The 20224-nt window shown below is 50.2% G+C and overlaps 2 protein-coding genes across 7 annotated transcripts in view; both read right to left on the bottom strand.

Annotated features, from left to right (window-relative positions):
- MRPS35 (mitochondrial ribosomal protein S35) overlaps window positions 1–8809 on the bottom strand; it is a 44273-nt gene extending 35464 nt beyond the window's left edge. The window contains exon 1 of one of the 2 annotated variants that reach the window (XM_070049561.1): window positions 8356–8809. In XM_070049561.1, coding sequence (XP_069905662.1) covers window positions 8356–8809 — 454 coding nt within the window. Of the gene's footprint in view, window positions 1–271; window positions 461–8355 lie in introns of those variants that run through there. The other variant, XM_002712685.5, reaches the window with a different exon arrangement.
- Window positions 8810–9402: 593 nt separating this feature from the next.
- PPFIBP1 (PPFIA binding protein 1) overlaps window positions 9403–20224 on the bottom strand; it is a 176265-nt gene continuing 165443 nt past the window's right edge. For all 5 annotated transcript variants that reach the window (XM_008259470.4, XM_051850901.2, XM_008259471.4 and 2 more), the window contains 6 exons: window positions 16781–16903; window positions 16009–16134; window positions 15028–15216; window positions 12356–12535; window positions 11413–11478; window positions 9403–11307 (listed from right to left, as the gene is read on the bottom strand). In XM_008259470.4, coding sequence (XP_008257692.1) covers window positions 11221–11307; window positions 11413–11478; window positions 12356–12535; window positions 15028–15216; window positions 16009–16134; window positions 16781–16903 — 771 coding nt within the window. In that variant the 3' untranslated portion in view covers window positions 9403–11220. The remainder of the gene's footprint in view (window positions 11308–11412; window positions 11479–12355; window positions 12536–15027; window positions 15217–16008; window positions 16135–16780; window positions 16904–20224) is intronic.

Here is a 20224-nt window from a genome sequence, read left to right as displayed (position 1 = left end):
TCACGGGGGACCAGAGTGAGACCCGCGCCAGCGCCAAGGCAGGAAGTGCGGGCCAGGGGCAGGGGAGCAGGCGCCTGGAGGACCCGGAGGAGGCCGGCGGCTAGGAACGTGGGCGCAGAGGCCGGACCCACACGAGCGGCTTTCCCACCCGGCGGGCCAGCACCAGCAAGCACGGGCCCCACCGGCCTCGCCGCGGCGGCCGCCATCACGGGCCCAGTATTCCGCTCTATCCCCTCGCCCAAAGCCTGGAGGCGGTGCGCCAAACACTCACGCGGGCTAGGTCCTGGGGCACGAGTGGTCGGCGACACGGCGGTGGAGAAGGCTCGCAGAACCCCGGCCCCCGGCTGCCTGGGCAGACACGCCAAGATTGCAACGGCCGCCATGGCTGCGAGGACGGCAAGCCGCAGGGGACACGCGCCGCCAGGCGTGAAGGCGCGAGCCTGGGGCCGCAAGGCGCATGCGTACACCCTCTGGCCCCGCCCCCTAGCGTGGAGAAACTGGAGGCACCTGGGTCTGTGAGCGCCCGGGTTGGGTCAAACGTGGGGAGGAATCCCCCAAATAGAAAGGCTTCGGGAAAAGAGAACAAAAAAGATAACGGCGGTGGGGGCGAGGGAAATGGGCTTACCCCGGGCAAAGACACTTGCAAATGGGACCACGGGGACAGGTGGTCGTGGCTGAGGGAGGGCAGGTGTGTGTGGTCAGGGTGCACCCTTAGGCGCTCCAAAGCTCAGAAGGCCCGGCCCAGGGCGCAGGTTCTTTCAATTGCTTTTTTTTTTTTTACACTTTCTTGGGCTGGAAACAAAAATCTCCAGCTAGTGATCGGATCTTAGGGCAGAGAGGCAGCACGCTTGAGTGGAAAGCTTAGCTTCACCCTTTGGGACTGTGTGATGTCAGTGGACAGTATCTGCTACAGCATCGGCACGCGGTGGACACCGTGTGTCCGTGTGTCGTGTCCTGGAACTGGTATCAGGGGTTTGGGTAGTTTGATCAGACCACAATTACAAAACGTCAGAACTCATCAGGGTCTGGAAACCAATGTGCGTCCCTCATAACCCGGACTTTCTACCCTAGGATGGGTTAACACACACCCTTAATAAAATCATCACCTGTTTTTTAAAACAAAGTATGGAATGGTAATGGCAGCCAGGAGCACACACAGCTGACTCCTGGCGAGCATACACCCAGTGGAGCAGCTGTTCCGCAGTATTCTGGCCGCCAGCATTTCGTGTGCCATGGGTGTTTGTGGGCACGAGGCAGGTAAGGGGCATGAGACCGCCAAGCGTCTGCAGTGACCACCATCCTCATCTCAGGGCCGCTTACCTTCCTGTTACAGCCAGAGAGCAGAACACAGTGTACTCAGGACAGCTGCACCAGCGTCCCACAGGCCGGGGGATTTACCAGAACCTGTGTTCTCACCGCGCTGAGGACCACGGCTCAGAAATCCCAGTGTGCGCAGGGCTGGATCCTGCTGAGGGTTGTGACCGAATCTGTTCCCCGCCCGGCCCCCAGCCTCCAACGGTTGCCAACAGCGCGTGGCATTCGGAGTCTTCTAGATGCCTCACACCCTCGCCTGCCTTCACCCCATGTTCTCCCCTCTCCTCTTTACCTAAGATGGAAAGCATGGCCTGTGCCGTCACATGATGTGGGATTTGAGTCTGGGCTCTTGGGACGGCCGACGTAGCCTCTCGGAGCAACAACATGCTCCCAGAATGACTGATTTAGGGGAATGTGTTTCAGAAGACATAGCACAAATATTGGCCAATGCAGTTAAGCGCAGGGCCCATGTCACAGCCTCATTCTCTCTCTCAAGTTTATGTTTTTTAGCAGATAAAGTGGAAACCCAATGTCACAGAAATTTTGTGACAAAAAGGTTATAGTCATCGTTCAGACAATTATCCGTTTCTGAACAAGCTGAGGAACTTAGCTCCCCATTCTACCTTGTTATGCTCTGGGTCTTTTATTTTAACTCGCCCAAAAATGACAGTGAAAAGAGAGGACCAGAGCTAGAAGAGCCAGAGAAATACTTTGTACTCCCCCCGCCCCCTGGCATCAAGTATGGTAAATTGAGTTCTATGTTACAAGGTTAAAACTCATTTTAATGCCATCAACAGGCAATAATACCTATCTTATGCAGTAAAACAGTGAAACATAGGGTCAGCATCGTGGTGTAGGAGGTTAAGCCACCTCCTGCGATGCAGGCATCCCATATGAGGGTACTAGTTCGAGTCCCAGCTGCTCTGCTTCCAATCCAGCTCCCTACTGCACCAGGGAAAGCAGAAGATGGCCCAAGTTCTTGGGCCCCTGCCTCCTGCATGACAGACCTGGATGGAGTTCCACAGTTCTGTTTCAACCTGGACTACCCCAGCCAGTGTGGCCATTTGATGAGTGAACCAACACATGGAAGATTCTTTCTCTTTCTTTTCAAATAAACAAATAAAGTTTTTTTTTTAATAGTGAAGCATGTACTATGTTGCACGTGATGGTTACTAAGTTACACAATTTTCCAGTTTGAAAGGATCTTAGAGGTGCACTCACTCATGGTAAGAGTCTTTCCTTCGACCTATATGATTAAATAATTGAGCACAGCATAGAAGCCAGGCTGCACTTGGAAGGGCCCTTTGGCTTAGCGCTCTACCATCCCTGTCTAAAACTTCTTAACACGTTTTGAACAAGTGGCTCCACAACTTCAGTTTTCACTGGGCCCTGCAAATTACATAGTGGGTTCTAGGTACAACAGTTGGTAAATATTAAGCTTTCATACAGTGGGTTTTTACTCTATATAAATCCTGGATCAATCCAATGAGAGCTATTTTAATCAAAACTAACTTCCATATAAAACCTGTGTGGAGCAGCCAGTGCTGTGGCGTAGTGAGTTAAGGCTCTGCCTGTGATGTGGGCATCCCATATTGGCACTGATTTGAGTCCTGGCTGCTCCACTTCTGACCCAGCTCCCTGTTAATGCACCTGGGAAAGCAGCGGAAGATGGTCCAAGTTCTTGGGCCCCCACATCCACATAGGAGAACTGGAAGAAGTTCCTGGCTCCTGGCTTCAGCCTGGCACAGCCCTGGCCATTTCGGCCATTTGGGGAGTGAACCAGCCAATGGAAGATCTCTCTCGCTCTCTCTCTCTCTCTCTCCTTCTCTCTGTGTACCTCTTCCAAATTAAAAAAAAAATAAATCTTAAAAACCTGGGTGGACAAAATACAGTAGAGTCTGTATATCAAGTTCACAAGCAATATGCAGATCCCCAGGTTTCAGAAATGGACTTTGCAATGCAAAGGTATTGCAATGCAAACACCTACCAAACAGTACAGGTTAACTATATTATATAAAAATATAATACAAAATACCACTGAAGACACACGGCCTTTTAATGCACAGTACAAGTTCTAGAAGGATAAACAGCAAACTTCAGGCAGTAGGTATTGGGTCAGAGGTGATTTGTCTTTATAAAACTGGCTTATGTCACTTAACATCTTCCAGGTTCCTCCACACTGTTGCATAAGACAGGATACATCTTTTAATGGCCCAAATCGGGAGCCTGGAACTGTATCTAGGCCTCCAGATGGGACCAGGCACCCGGCCCATCTCCTACCACTTTCCCAGGCACATTAGCAGGGAGCTAGATGAGAAGTGGAGTGGCCGGGACAGGAACTGCTGCTCACATGGGATGCCCGTGTCACAGGTGCAGCTTAGCCCTCTGTGCCTACCTGTGGCATGGTTCACATCCCGCCCAGCAACCATCAGCAACACAATGTGCCTTCCCTTCAACCACATCCTACCTTGCACCTCCTCCCCCTCATGCCCTACCTCCCGGGTCCTGGCCACCCTCTTTTCCCACCCAGCTGACAGTCTGGCTCTGCTTGTCCTCTTCCCCCTCCACATCCAGTCTCCACCCAGCCCTCAAGTGAGGTGGGTGTCAGACCAAGGCACCAGCTCCTCCTATCGCTGAGAATAAAATCCAGAGTTCTTACTGTGGCCTCCCAGTCGGACCAGCTTGATCCGTTATTGGCTGTGTCTCCATACCTCTCCTCCCACTCTCTGGGGTGTGCTCAGCTCCATCCACGGCCACCTCCTGTGCTTGCTTCTCCAGCAGGGCAGAGCTGCTGGCCTCTCAGGCCCTTCCCCCCACCCCTGCAGCTCCCTGTGCCTGGAGCATCATTCCCCAATGCCGAACTCCCCAGTGGGCTCGCTGGCCACGTGGCCCCTCCTCGCTGAGCCTCCCTTCACCACCCCAGATAAAAGAGCACCCCCTTTACCCTCTAAGCCTTTACTCATGCATTTCCTTTACAGAACCCCTAACATGAATTTTTAACAATGTACTTGGTGTGGAGGTGGGGAAGGGTGAGGGGAAGAATTAGAGAGAGAGAGACAGAGACAGAGACAGAGTAATACTCTGGTCCAACATGTGCTGTCTCGATCCATCTTCTGCAAGGAGGGGCCGGGGCTGAATGAGCATTAGCCAGAGGGAAACCAAAGGCTGGAGAGGCTACATTCCTTCCTTAAAAAAAAAAAAGAAAAACTTACTATTTATTTGAAAGGCAGAGTTACAGAGAGGGAGACACACACACACACACACACACACACACAGGGTATTATCTTCCATCTGTGGGATCACTCCACAAATGGCTGCAATGGCCGGGGCTGGGCCAGGCTGAAGCCAGGAACTCCATCTGAGTCTCCCGTGTGGGTGCAGGGGTCCATGTACTTGGGCCATCTTCCACTGCTTTCCCCAGTGCAGAAGCAGGGATCTGCATTGAAAGTGGAGCAGGGCCGGCGCCGTGGCTCACTAGGCTAATCCTCTGCCTGCGGCCCCGGCACCCCAGGTTCTAGCCCCGGTCGGGGTGCCAGTTCTGTTCCGGTTGCCCCTCTTCCAGTCCAGCTCTCTGCTGTGGCCTGGGAGTGCAGTGGAGGATGGCCCAAGTGCTTGGGCCTGCACCCGCATGGGAGACCAGGAGTAAGCACCTGGCTCCTGGCTTCAAATCAGCACAGTGCGTGGGCCGCATTGGAGGGTGAATCAACAGTGCAGGAAGACCTTTCTCTCTGTCTCTCTCTCTCACTGTCCACTCTGCCTGTCAAAAAAAAAAAAAAAAAAAAAAAGTGGAGCACATTAAGACTCAAGCTGCCACCTGTATGGGATGCTGGGGTCGCAGGCGGAGACTTAATCCACTGCACCACAGCACTGGCCTCCTCTTCCCCTTTCCCGAAGTGAGCAGACAGCACGGGGATGGCAGCTCCCTTCCTCCGGTTCCCCAAGGACTTGGGGTGCTGCTATGGCTTGGACATTGGTCTGGGCAGCCCCCCAATGCCCACGTGTTAAAAGCTTCATCCCCAGAGTGGCACTACAGGGTGGTGATGGAACCGTTGTGGGTGCGGTGGCAGGAGATGCCTAGGTTGCTGGGTCTTGTTACAGAAGCCTGAGCTGGTCTCTCCTTCTCTCCCTCTCCTGGCTCACGTGACCCCTCCTCGGTAGGGGCTCTGCCACCACCAATGACCACTCTCAGCAGAGGCCAACACAATGTGGCCATGGCCGCTCCATCCTGGACTTGAACCTCCCTCTAAGTAAATCAATGCAACCCTGTAGAGAAAGTTGCCTGAGGCGTTTCATCATGGTCAGGAAGACGTGATTCCCACCATGGTGGAGGTGAAGAGCAAGGGTCTGGGGGCTGCAGCTCCTTACTGCTGACAGGCCTGTTTAAATGAGTGCTTGGCTCAGAGCACAGAACGGGCACCGGCGCATCAGGACAGATTTAGGCTGGAGTCAGCGACGCGCCCTCAGCTCCTGTGAATCCTGTGTACTGGAATGGAGGAAGAATCAGAGCGGACCTAGGTGGCTGTCCTGGGCACTGCGGGTCTTCTTGATTTCAGTGTGGCTGTTGCTCCAAAAGAAATCAATTGGCACCCTCCAAAAGGCTCAGTGGAGGAGAGACGATGCCTGCACAGGCCAGGTTCAAGGGGATCAGCCACCGTCAGGAAAATGGCAGGGAGCTGTCCAAACCAAGAGCTGGTCAGAATCCGGGATCTCCTCCCTCGGATGTGGTCTGCTCCCCTGGGCACTGCTGGCTGGGAGCCAGGGGGCAGGGGAGCCCAGAGTAAGGCAGAGAAGGGGGACGGTGGGTGTCGGGGACGAGAGAACTCTCAGCCCAAGACTTGACAAGCACACACAGGGGGACCGGGACCCCACCCTCCCACAGCTCTCGTCTGGGACCTGTTAGTAGTCCTGACGTTCATCTAGTGGCTTGCGATCAGCATTTTAAAAAGGATGTTGTAGCACAGAAAACACAAGAGTGCCTGCCACAGTTTGTCACACGCATCACAGCAGCAATATGTATTTCTTAACTTCAAGAACAGCCAGCTTATGTTGTACTACAGCGGACATGTTGTCTTAATTCAGCCACACAGGAATTGGAAAATTCCAAAATACATCATGTGCCAAGGCCATGGAAAGACAGCAGAAACAGAAAATGTCATTGTTATTTTTTAATAACATCCTCTGATTCACTCCTCAAATGCCTGCAACAGCCAGGACTAGGTGAGGCCACAGCCAGGAGCAGGAGCCAGGAATCCCATCGAAGTCTCCCACCTGGCTGGCAGACATGCAGCTCCTTGGGCCATCACCTGTTGCCTCCCAGGGTGTGCAACAGCGGTGAGCTGAGCCAGGAATCAAAGGCAGGTTCTGACACAGCGACAAAGGTGTCCCAAGCAGCGGCTTAACCACTGCACCACATGCCCCAACAAGTGATTTAAGAGTTTGGGTGCATTTTAGATTTGGCCCATGTTTTCAAACAGCTGCACCTCTATGAATCAAGATTCAACAGCAGACTAAGGCCAAGACGTGAAAGAACAAGCAACAGCAACCAGCCCGATCCTTGGCAGGTGCACAGCTCTGCCGTCTCAGTAACTACAGTAGCTTAGTGTCAATTTTCTCTAAGTGACCCAAGAAAAGAGATGGGCTTTGTAACTGGACAGACCCCGCTTTTGGTTACAAGCCACGTAATTGTCTTAGGAATGATTTAGCCTCTCTGCTGGGTCAAGAAGAAACAAACACCTCTTCAAGTTTTGGAGGGATACATAAGCCATGGTCGTACACGGGAAGCCCATGGCCTGCCATAGCAGTTTAAGAAATACTGGTGATTCCTCTTTGAACTGCTAAATTCCACACAGGTTTTTAAGCAAAAACGGTCATTATGTGTGAATATTACAGATGCTAAATGAACACCAACTATTGCTACAAGCAGTTGTTTTCTGGGTGACTGACACAAGTGGATTCCCAAGTAAATGCCACCAATGTCTCATCTTTGCAGAGAAAGCAACATGGGAGGAGGCAGGAGCGAGGGAGAGTTAGAGGGAAAGAGTGGTGCGAAGCTCACTGAGAAGTCCGGAGTGGAAAGTGGTATCTTTGGCTTGTGTTGTGGTGCAGCAGGTAAAGCCTCTGCATGTGATGCCAGCATCTCACATGGGTGCCAGTTCATGTTCCGGCTGCTCCACTTCCAATCCAGCTCGCTGCTGGTGGCCTGGGAAAAGCAGTGGAAGACGGCCCAAGTGTTTGGGCCCCTGCTACCCACGTGGGAGACCTGGAAGAAGCTTCTGGCTCCTGGCTGTTGCAGGTGTCTGGGGAGTGTTCCAGTGGGTGGAAGATCTTTCTCTAACTCTTTCAAATAAAATAAAATAAAGTGGCATCATCAATGGAACGAAACCCACTCTGTAGCCTCTCCTACCACTGTCCCTGCTCACTTTCCACCAACAGCAGTGAAAACACATTTCACACTTTTTAGTGCTAGACTTAACCATTTCCAAGAAGGACAGAGTTTTTTTTTTTCTTTTCAAATCAAACTTTCAACATAACTTTATTATCCTCTCCTTCCACTTTCTTATGGAACACCTGAGTGAAAGATTAAATTAGCAATCTTCCTGAAATGCGGCCAGGGTTCTTTTCTCTTCACAAACTATGACATGCTGTGGCCCAGATAACCACTGTCCATGAGAGAGGGTAAAAATAAAAAGGTCCCATGCCAGAATGCCACCCACCGATGAGCTTCTTAGAACACAATGCACGCCTCTTTCCACCCGCCAGGCCAGGTCTGTCGCACACACACCATTCAGAGGATGCTGACGTAAGCCTTGCCCACCTCTCTCAGCCCGTCTTTCGTACTCAGGCAGCTCCCAAGCAGCTGTCTGATGGGGACACACTCTTCTGTGTCCAGGACGAACCGGATCACAGCCTCCCGGCCCGGCAGGTGGCTCCCGGCCATCTCACTCGTGACACTGTCCAGGATCACCCCTCTGACATCCTGTGGCTTCCCAGGGACACCAAAGACAAGAAAGAGGCCCAGACAATCCTCCCCTATCAACGTACAGAACTCATGCAGCTTCTGAAAGCGGTTTGTCTTCCCCAGGGACTCCTCGGGCGTTGGCTCTGGGTGGGAGAGGTCGCAGAGCGGGGGCTCCAGCAGAGGAAGGGAGGCCATGTGCAGCGTCTGCACGGCCAGCTGAAGCTTCACCTGCTTATCGGATCCCCAGAAGGTCCAGATCCAGTCGGCCCCAAACAGCAGGGCTTGGTGCTTGGTCATCTTGCTGGTGGTAAGCCACTCCCCAACTCCGTGCTCCTGGCAGAAGGTGATGAAGTGGATTAAGAAGATCTCATTCAGGGTGTCCACGGCCGGGCAGAGCTTACTCAGTGGATATTCAAATCCCAGGTACTCCTGCAGTTTCCGGGCAGCATGGACCACGGCTTCACTGACCACGTCACAGACGCAGGGCGCCTCCTTGCCGTCCTGCTGGGCCAGCTGTTGCGAGGGTTTCTGCCCCATTTTGTCTGCACCCCGTCAACACAGCTCCCAACAATCAAACATGTGAACCCCGATGCGGCTCGGGAGTGAAGTCCCTGTTTCTAGGCTCACGGGTTGCTAATCGACAGCTGACTCAGTGCAGCTAAGCATATATACAGCCTGAACAAACACCCGGGGCCACCCTGTTTGCCTACTGGGTGTGTTAGTCTCTCATTTTCCTGCTGGTCTGTTCAGAGATAGTAACTCGTGGCACAAAACATCTGTTCTTGTCCAGGTCATGATCACTACTCATCTTCCAAGAGATGTATACTCTTTTCAAATTTTAAATTAATAGACAGAATGTTAGTTCTTAAAGACCCATACACATCTTTGCTTCTGTAAATAATTTCCTCAATTTTTTAAGAAAATCATTTCTGTTTCCTATATTCCTTCTGCTGGGATTCCTCCTCCCCCAGCTCAGGTGCCTAAGTTTCCTTTCATACAAAGACCTCAGATGTGCAGACACGTGTGATAAGCCTCAGTCAAACCCATGGCCATTCATACATGACACTTTCTATTTTTCATATCAGAAATAGCCTGTTATTCTGGACACAGGAAAGCCAAATCAAGAAAAATGCAAGGCAATTATCAATTGACTTTATTTCCTTTCACATGGTAATGCCAGCAGTATATAATATTTTGTAAATAAAATATATCATCAAAAACTTTTTTAACTTTCCCACACATCATCAGTGATGTTGTATTGTCCGGAACAAAGAATATTTGGCATCTGTAACAGAGTCCAGGTATTTTCAGTAGGGTTCTGATAAGAAGGGAGTTTTCCAATGGTGACATATTCACATCCAAATAAAACCCAAATGACAGTGAGGGTCTGAGTTACCAGCTCATGAATGGCAGAGTTCAAAGGCGATCACCGTTAGCATCAAATCACTGGTGCTACAAATAAATAGTCAGCTAGTGCTACAGGTTCCTTGACAAATGGCTTGGTCAGTTACTGACAACGTACGAGACGAGACCATTGCTAGTCAATACAATTCATAACCAGAGTTCCCTGACACACACGGAACTGCTTCTCCACTCCCGTTTGTGGAATCCTGCCTTTTCCGGGGTTGGCTGTAACCAGTAATTACGTAGCACCGCGTAAAGAGCAGAAGATCCTTCCCAAGACCGCTAGAAAAACATACCACATGGAGTCACAGTGTTCGCAGTAGCTCCCCACTGCCGTGTGCCTGTGCCGCAAACACGCACTGCATTTTATCCGCACAAAGCAGCCACCGTAAAACTACTGCGGCTACCTCGGAGTTTTTGGAACTCTGGCAGAGACAAGCTGCCCAAAGATGCAGTCTTCCAAAAGGCCCCACCTGCTGATCACACAAGGTGGCGTGTTTAGGCTGACGTTAGTATTTTGATGTGATGGTGTCTTGGGCGAAGAAGCAAAGTAAGACACTTAATACTGTCATGGTTTTGGCTTCGTTTCTGGTTTCTTTAGAAATTATTTCTACAAATCTTGTCGGGGCGGGGTGGGGAGGGAGAGTGATTCTGAATGCGTTGAAGTTAATAGTGCATCGTTTCCCTTGCTTTCCTCCTCAGGAGGTAAAAGGATCCCAGGTTCAGGATGATGTTCCTCACCGGCCTGCTGTGTCAGAGGAGGGCCACTTTATATATACGCATTTAGATATATAAAACACTTTTTATACATGCATCTCTATATAAAACACTTTATATATAAGCCTGATGGATCAAGTTGGTTAAAATTCGGTTGTGCCGAAAGAGCATTCGGATCTCTCTGGAACCAGCTGGAATAGCAACATGTGGATTGCTATTTTTTTTTTGTTTGTTTCTGTTTTTGCTTTAAAATGTGATCTTATCACCATCTTCCTTATGTCACAAAATAAAACTTCTATTTTTCTATGTGCTGTATATATACACAGATATTTAGAAAAATATATAAAAAATAAGACAAAAAGAGGCAAGTGGAGGTGTGGCTGGCATCTGGCAGGCACGCCGACTGCTTAAAGAGATTCCACAGTGGAGTTGGCGGGCACAGCGCGTCCTGTTCGGTTGGCTACAGCAAAATCCTGGGACGTGACGAAAGGGCCCACGTCCCGGTCACCGCTTCACAGACCCTGCGTCCCGGGGGGTATGAGTGGAAATGCCATGGCAAAATCCGCAGCGCAAATGCAACGCCTTAAATATAATAAATCACAGGTTTGTACATTAAATAGGGGCAAAGCAAGCAGACGCCCATTCTCCGGTGGTGTCCCTCTCGTTGGTGTGCTAACGCCAACAGGTGCGTCTCCCCCACTTTCCACGTCCTGTTGCCGAGGGGCAGCGGCTGAACGATGGAGCGCGCAGACGCTGCCGCTTGCTGCGTGCACGGAGAGCGTGCGAGGGCTAAGGTGGGCGCGAGGCTGAGGGCTGCCGTGCCACGGTCAGACGTTGGAGTCTTCGTCCGTGATGCTGGTGCTCGGTGAGCAGGCGGCGAAATCTTTGAACATGTCATCCTCCTTGAGCATGTGCTGAGGAACACGCGGGGGGGAATCAGGCAGAGCCGCACCCCGCCCCGCACCCCCGCAGCCCCCGGCGGCACTGTAACAGGTGTTTCTGGAGTAACACAGACTCACCGTCAGGTTGTTGATACCCTCGGAGAAGGCGCCAATCTGTCTGACCGTCCCTTCGGAATCTTCCATCTGCAAAGAACAGACCGAAATGTGAGAGACCCGCTTCCCGGCATGGAGGGGAAGTCCAGGGAGACGAACAGAACTCGGGGAAGAAACAAGGCCAGCAGTGTCGACGGGCGAGTGGCCGACAGACAGCCCCCTCTCGTGGCTGCCAAGGGCAGGGAGAACCTAGGAGAAGCAGGGCACTGACGGGGGCGGCCAAGGGTCACGGAGTGGGAGGCAAGCTGTCCTGTCCTGACCTCTCCGAAAAGTTCTATTCATTTGACAGGCAGAGAGAGAGAGAGAGAATTTCATTTGCTGGTTTCCTCCCCAGAAGCCAGCCCCTGGGGGCTGGGACTCAGGCACACTGAAGCTGAGAGCCAGGACTGCCATCCAGATCTCCCACATGGGTGACAGCAGCCCAACTACCTATGCCATCCCCACTGCCCTCCAGGGTCCTCCTTAGCAGGAAGCTGGAATCAGGGGTTGAATTCAGGTACTACAAAGTGCATATGAAGATACTGACTGGTGTCTCAAGCTGTAGGCCAAACACCAGCCCCAATGATCTGTTCTAATGCCTACACTTCCTTAACCCAGAGCTGGTACAACATGGGCCGTTCATCTCAGCAGCACAGGCTTGGAGCCAGCTGGGTAGGTTAGAGCCCTGGGGTAAGTCACCAACCTCAGCGTCTCAGTTAATGATACTCCCTGGCTTTTCCGGGTTCCGTGAACATCCTACATTAAGTGCTTAGAGAGTCCCTGGACTGCCGTCAACAATCCAAGCGTTTATTATTGTTATTTTATTCTCCTGACTTTTGGGCCCTGGATCAGTACACACACGTGCAGCATTCCCTTCGGGCCGGGACGCTGGAGCCACTTTGAGAGACTCACTCGGCGCCACACTCACCTGCTCTAGCCGGTCCAGGTCGTCCTCGTCGTAGAGACGCATGTCCAGACCAGGTTTAAATCCTTTCTTGGATGCACTTCCTGACACCTGTCCCAACTCCATCGGACAAACATATTCTTCCCCATCTTCCTGCTTCTTCTTTCTCAGGTTCCCAAAATTGCTGAAGGTAAGTTTCTTTGGCTGTAAAGAGAAAATCAAACAAAAACCCGGATATCTGAGAGAGCTCACATGACAAAAATACCGATAACAGGGATAAAATTATTTGCCTTGTCACAGAGAAAAATGAACAGATGATTAAATTTGAGTAACAAAAAGCAAGGGCAAGCATTTAGCCTTTGAGTATAATGTAAATTAAAAAGATGTTGTCTCAAAAACTAAGAGAGAGAAAGAAAGGGAGAGCGAGGGAAGGAGGGAAGAAGAAAATATCATTATGTTCTTAGAACTGTATGAAATACAGTGAACCTGTTCTCTTTGTAGTACATTACATTACATGAAAAAAATAAAGTAAAAAAAGACCCACAAAAAAACAAGCACACCCTAGGCAAATGAATCATGCACCCAAATACGATAAGTGACCCTTGTTATAAAGCTCAGGAGAGATAGCTTATTCTTCTTACACCAGTTAGCTATTTAGTCACCATGAAAAATATGCCGGAAGCCCCAGTTTTCATTAGACAAGACTTAATGCAAAGTTTTGCAACCAGCAAAACAACAACTGCAATGACAGCAAATGGTCCTGACTGTGTTTTCTCTGTGGGCGAGGCTGCACTGTCCTATACACTTGTTCTGTTTCCATTAACAGGACTGGCTGTTGCTAAAAGAATTTCCAGTCTTCTGCAGAGAAAACTTTAGTGCTAACTGGGAACTGCAACTCCATCTCAGACCCTGGATAGTCCCCTGAGACTTTCTTTTCTTTTTTTTTTTTTTTTTAATTTTTTTTTTGACAGGCAGAGTGGACAGTGAGAGAGAGAGAGACAGAGAGAAAGGTCTTCCTTTGCCGTTGGTTCACCCTCCAATGGCCGCCACGGCCGGCGCGCTGCGGCCGGCGCACCGCGCTGATCCGATGGCAGAAGCCAGGTACTTCTCCTGGTCTCCCATGGGGTGCAGGGCCCAAGCACCTGGGCCATCCTCCACTGCACTCCCTGGCCACAGCAGAGAGCTGGCCTGGATGGAAATGGTGGTCAGGCTGATGCCTGGCATTTAAACAGAACCACCTCTCTCAAAGGTTTCCAAATCTGTCACACTCTTTTTTTTTTTTTTTTAATTTCACAGGCAGAGTTATAGACAGTGAGAGAGAAGAGACAGAGAGAAAGGTCCTCCCTCTGTTGGTTCACCCCCCAAATGGCCACTACGGCCGGAGCTGCTCTTTTCCGAAGCCAGGAGCCAGGTGCCAGGTGCTTCTTCCCAGTTTCCTATGCGGGTGCAGGGGACCAATCACTCGGGCCATCCTCCACCGCTCTCCCAGGCCACAGCTGAGAGCTGGACTGGAAGAGGAACAGCTGGGACTAGAACCGGCACCCACATGGGATGCCAGCTCCGCAGGCGGAGGATTAACCAAGTGATGCATGGCACCAGCCCCAAATCTGTCACACTCTTAAAAACTTATTTGAGAGACACAGGGACAAGGAGGGGGGAAGGTGGGATAGAGAGAGACACACACACACACACACACAGAGGGACAGAGCTATCTCCCAAACATGGGATCACTCCCCAAAAGCCTGTAACGGCCAGGGTCAGGCAAGGCCATAAGCCAGGAGCTGCGACTGCAAGCCAGGTCTCACACACCGGGAGGGACCCAGTTACCGAGACAGCACTGTGGCCTCCCGGGGTACACATTCGCAGGGAGCTAGAGTCACAAGCTAGAGCTGGGTACTGAACCCAGGTACTGGGATGTGAGACCCAGGTACCTTAATTATCAGGCCAAACAACTGCCCGCAGCCTGACTTTTAACAGAGAAAGGACACAATAAAGAGAAGATGCTCAGGCAGATGGGATGGGAAGGGGGCAGGTAAAAAAAAAAACCTAGAACGCGGCACATGGTCTTCAAAAAGTTCATGGAAAATGTGAATTTTGAAAAAACGACACATAGGTTTCAAACTCTTTTGGTGCAAAAATACACTTCTCTGGTTTGATTTGTCCATGAACTTTCTGAGTGCCCCCTGTTTTTCTATAAAAGCTGGCAAACTCCATCTTTGCATTAAACTGATGGAGGTAGCATATGCAGCACGGGACTTAGAAGAAGAAAGAGCCACGTGAGTCGGGGATGTCCCACAAATCCACGGGAACTAGGAAAGCGCCGTCCTCGGCTGTTCTACCAGGAGTCATTTCTTCCGCAGCTACTCCTAACTGTCGAGGCTGGTCAGAAATCAGCCAGACGCCTTCCTCGTATCCCTGGCTAATGGATGGGAGAAGCAGGACCAGGGGGAACCCACTCCCCGGCTTGCTGCGTGGGCAACATAGCCAAGACGGAAGCTAGCGTCGTGCTCCTTGTTACTGAAAACTCTCATAAAAGCAATGACTCGAGCAGCAGCCTTCCAGAACGCGCTCCCCTAGTTACTGTTGAGCCTCCAACCCCAGCACAACACTCAGTGAACGCCCAAGACAGAACCACCGGTCAGCAGGCACAGCCGAGCCTCCGCCCCAGGCAGTCAGGAAACAAAGGCGGAGGCCACCTTCACTTTGGCCGTGGCCGTGAGCAGGACGTAGTCCGGCAGCTCCATGGCGTCTCGCTTCTGGTGCTGGGCCTCGGCGCCGATCAGAAGGTTGAAGTGGGTGGCCAGGTGCCTGCGCAGCAGGGTCTTGTTGGGTGGGATGTTCAGTAACTGAGCCATGGTTTCCACGTTGAAACGCGGCTCGAGCACCTGCGGGAGAAGCAAGCTGTAAGAGCGCCGGGCTTGCGCTGTGCTGTCTCGTTCGCCGAGCTCTGTCGCTGAGATTATCTCCAGCGACCCCCCCACGGCCCGCGGGTGGACGGGGCGTGGACTCTGAGCCATTGAGTGAGCTGGTTCTGAAACCCGGGCTGCTGCGATTGCACTCTGATGAGTGCTTCTCTGGGAGTTGGCTTCTGAGGCAGGACTGCAGATTGTGCAGCCACACAATCTGTACCTTCCTGGGGTTTTAAAAACGCGATCACAGGACAGACGGGGGCTAGCTCAACACGGAAGAGAAATGGGTTTAAATACAATCCTTGATACCAGTGGTTGAACTCTTTAATTAACACAGAATTATTCTTAGGTGTATAAATCCCACTGAAAATGGATTCCTGTTAAAAGTAAGAGTGGGAATGAGAGAGGGAGGAGATGTACAGTTCGGCACACGCTCCCTGGGACTTACCCCTAAGGGTAAAGCTAAGAACTTGTCATTGGGAGGAGGCGTAAGAGCAAACGGGAAACTCGTTTATGTTTCGCAGACACTACACACAGTCTGGAGGCAGCTTCACACAGCATTCTCAGGGCACCTGTGTTTTGTCTGTGACCTGTCCCGTGAAGGTCAGGTGTGGAATTTTCCACTGGTGGTGTCACGCTGGCTCTTACAGAGTTTCGTTCTTTGCAGCATCCGGGGTTCCGGATGAAGGACACCCAACCTGGAACGTCCTGTTCCTCAGACTAAGGGAGCACCCCGAGAAGCCACGCTGAAGGGGAGGCCGAGTTTACCATGAGCCCGCCGTGGACGCCGCTGCCTCTGAGGTTCGGGGCGTACTCCGCCAGGTCCACGGAGCGTAGCCACTCCATCACGCGATGGTTGGTCCACTGCTGAACCTCGGAGGGGGTGATGCTGTTCTGTGGGAGCAAACGACCGCAGATCCTCCGCATTAAACCTGCAGGCTGCCTAGAACCTCTGCCCCATGGAACACCACCAGGCAGCCCACGGGACGGCTCAAGGAAGGCTAAAACGTGTTTGCCAATCCACAATCTCTCCCTTTTTAAAAATCACTTTATTTGAGAAAGAGAATGGGGGTGGGGAGGAGAGGGAGAAGGAGCTGGACAAAAACAGAGAAGCCCCATCTACTGATGTACTTCCTGCAAGAGCTGCAGCTGAAGCCGGGAACCAGTAACTCCATCCGGCTCTCCCACAGGAGTGGCAGAGCCCCAAGTACTTGAGCCGTCCCTGCTGTGTCCCAGGGCACACAGCAGCAGGACGCTGGAACCAGCAGGTCTCAAACCCAGGTCCTCTGATAGGGGATGCAGGCATCCTAGCGGGGGTCTCACCCACCACGCCAGATGCCCACCCCTGAATTCTCTTAAGGAATTTGTGTCACAGAGTTCCAAGGTTCCTTACGCACTAAGAAAATACTGCTCTAGGAAAGGACGTCTTTACAGAGATGATTTCACTCTGTGGATCAGGAGACAAGGAAAACACCCACCCACACACCCACATCCACACCCACACCCACACAGCGTGAAAAGCCTCCCCGGGAGACGCTACCTCGTCCGAGGGCCGCCTCCGCAGGCAGTTGGGTTCGAAGTTGTTGAGGCGCAGGACCTGGATGGCCCTTTTGATGCTGAGGTGGTGGAGCAGGCTCACAACCTTCAACGACAGCAAGTCATCCTGCGGAAACAGCAAAAGGAGGCGCTCGCTGGGCCCAGGGTGTGAGTGCTGCAGGGTCTACCAGCCCCAGAACCCCCTTTCCTGTTCTGAACAGGGACCCCAAATTAATTATTGTTTCTGTGGAAGCTTCCAGTCACTCTGAACTGCAGCACTCACTGGTCACTGCACAAGGTGCCTGTTCTGATTTGCTTTTTGTTTGTTTGTTTGTTTTCTCAAGTTTTTTTTTTTTTTTTTAACTTAGTTTGCAATTTTTTTTAAAGATTTATTTATTTATTTGAAAGTCAGAGTTACACAGAGAGAGGAGAGGCTGGGGGTGGGGGGTCTTCCATCCGATGGTTCACTCCCCAGTTGGCTGCAATGGCCAGAGCTGCGCCGATCCAAAGCCAGGAGCCAGGTGCTTCTCCTGGTCTCCCATGCAGGTGCAGGGCCCAAGCACCTGGGCCATCCTCCACTGCACTCCCGGGCCACAGCAGAGAGCTGGACAGGAAGAGGAGCAGCCAAGACTAGAACTGGCGCCCATGTGGGACGCGGCGCCTCAGGCCCGCCCCTCTCCTCAAGTTTGAGAACTGTCTTTACAAAGAAGACACTTAACGCAATTAAAGGCACGGCCCAAAGATTCCACAGAGAATGGCTCAGAGCAAACAGCGCTCACTGATGATCAAAGTTTGGTTTTCTGAACTAAAGGCAACTCAAAGTTGCAGAGAAACTCGGAATGCTTTTTGCTGTACTGTGCTCTGGCCTTACAATTTCTCTAGTTCCAGATTTTTATGCTTAATCTAGAGCAGGTATTATCCCTAATCTCAGAAAAGCTAGGTCAACCAGAGTAAAGGTTTTGGTGAAAGTTAAGGAGTGAAGACAAACAACAAGTGGCAAGTTAGCCACTTACAACACTGACCAGTGCCTGCCAGGAAACACTCTCACCGACTGACTGAGAACTTGTTCAAACACGCCAACACACAAAACAAATGATTGCAAGAGCAGGTGATCTGGGGACCAGGAGCAAGATAGGCACCCCTGTCTCCTTCGAAACACACCCAGAAAATCAACAAGGGAAATACACATTTTAGGCATAGCCTGCTGATAACACACTTCTTATGAAAGAAAAGGAAGAAAAAACATTTTAATCTACTATAGAAGTGTTTTTCAGATGAAAATATCAGTCATAGAAATCCTTAAGGCTGCTAGCTGAGCAAAAAAAATCACATATTAAAATTTTCTGAAAACCACTTTAAGTAGTTAAAAAAAAAGCATCCAAGAATATTTTATCTAAGACTGAGACATCCGTTCCAAACATTGCATTGAAGGTTTTCATCTACTACTGTTTTTTTTTTTAAATCTGAGTGTATAATGATTATAATGCAAATAAAGTATTAACCTTTGGCAAAATGCTTATAATTTGAAAGAGTTTAAAAGGAGGGATTCCTTTATCATGCACTTAAGTCTAGAAAGATTTTGTTTAAATATTTTTAAAATGTTTGGATTTTTAAGAACTTTGTTTTAAAACAATTTGATATATAGAAAAGATGCCAAAGATGGTATAGTTGTAAGTATACCTTTCCCTTATCAAAACTAAGAAATTAATACGGATAATAATACAATCAACTAAACTACAGACTTCATTCCAGCTTCACCAGTTCTTCTGCTAGAGCCCTTTTTCCGTCCCAGGACTTAATCTGGGAGACCATATTAAAACAAATTTTTGATTTAGAATGTCTGGGGTCAAATTTCCCAAGCCAGTTTATTCTTTTTTTTGGGCCACACAAACTACCCATGTGCTTCCTGTGGTTTTAAGCCTGTTCCGCTGATATTCTGAGAGGAACACACTCACACCTAGATAGGCAGGCAAATATTTGCTGAATTTGTTCCACATGGAACAGTGAGCTATTATGAGCAGGGATCTGAACAGAGCTTGGATTTAAACCCCTATGGCTTACTACCACTTTCTAACTGTGGAAACGCAGTTTACCTAATCTATCAACTCCTTTGTTTCCTGGTCTAAAAGTGCGGACAATAATAGAACTAACCAAAAAGGGTAAGAATTGAGTATGAACATGAGTAAAATGCTCAGAAGTCCATCTGGCACGCTATGACATGCAATATACAACACCTAATGGCATCACCACACACACGGGGGGTACGATGGGCCCAAAGAGAAGGACTCTGGTTCAATGACAAGAGAAAGAAACAAATCTCAGGAGCTGAACTCCAAATGTCTCTCTCCTTCTGTAAAGTTCATGCCCATTTATTTATGAGAGAGAAAGAGAGACAGACAGATAGAGAGACAGAGTTCCCATCTGCTGGTTCACTCTTCAAATGCCCTCAGCAGCTTTGGGGCTGGGGTTAGGAGCCAGGAACTCCATCCAGGTCTCCTAAGTGGGTGGCAGGAACCCAATTACTTGAACCATTATTGCTGCCTTCCAGGGTCTGAATTTGCAGGAAGCTGGAATCAGGAACTGCAGCTGGGACTAGAATCCAGGCACTCTAATATGAGACAAGGGGATATAAACTGTTAGATCAAATCCTTGCAACCCTAACTTTGTTCGATATTGAGAAATGCATACTTAAGCTAGATGGTTGAAACTTTCTACATATTTCAAGAGGACTGTGATGGTTTGGCACAAAGCCAAGCTCAAAAGGGGCTATTTAAACAAAGAGATCTTAAGAACATCAGTAGTGCCATGGAATCTAGAACAAGGTTTCCAGGGATTCATCCCTCCCACTGCTGTTAAATAGGGAAGAGTCTTCCCACTCACTGGCTGCAAGGCTAGAAAATGCACACGAATGAGAGAACGAAGGAACCAGAGTGGAACTCTAGCTTCCCTCTTCCTTTACCCCAGTCCCAGCGGCTATAGCAGAACTGGGCTGCCAGGAGGAGGGTGAGACTTTTCAGTAACAGCGGTCCAACACGGCAGGGAAAGGCGAAAGGATGTCAGGTACGAAGGGGAACTCTTCCGAGCAGTCAGTGCATAGGACGATGCAGAACCCGCGAGCTGCCAAAGCTTTAAAACTCAGCCTTCTATTTTTAAAATATCTTTATGAGAAATAATTCACACCATAAAATTCACCCACGGCACACACTTCCACGTTTACACTGCTGAATATGTAAGAAATCAACTTTCTGGACAGCTCAGGGTACATTAGCCTACACAGGGATTTCATGGCATCCTAAGGCTGTTGCAAACACCAAATCCTGCAACGTCAACCTCACGGGAAATACTCCTGCCCACTCCTCAAGGTAAAGCGACACCTTCAAATTCTGTTGGAGTCATTCTGGAAACACAGTATGTCCCTGACTGCATTTCTGTGCTTTCGGACAGAAAA

The sequence above is a fragment of the Oryctolagus cuniculus genome, chromosome 9, assembly GCF_964237555.1.
Source record: "Oryctolagus cuniculus chromosome 9, mOryCun1.1, whole genome shotgun sequence".
Lineage (NCBI taxonomy): Eukaryota > Metazoa > Chordata > Mammalia > Lagomorpha > Leporidae > Oryctolagus > Oryctolagus cuniculus.
This window is presented reverse-complemented; position numbering and strand designations above follow the sequence as displayed.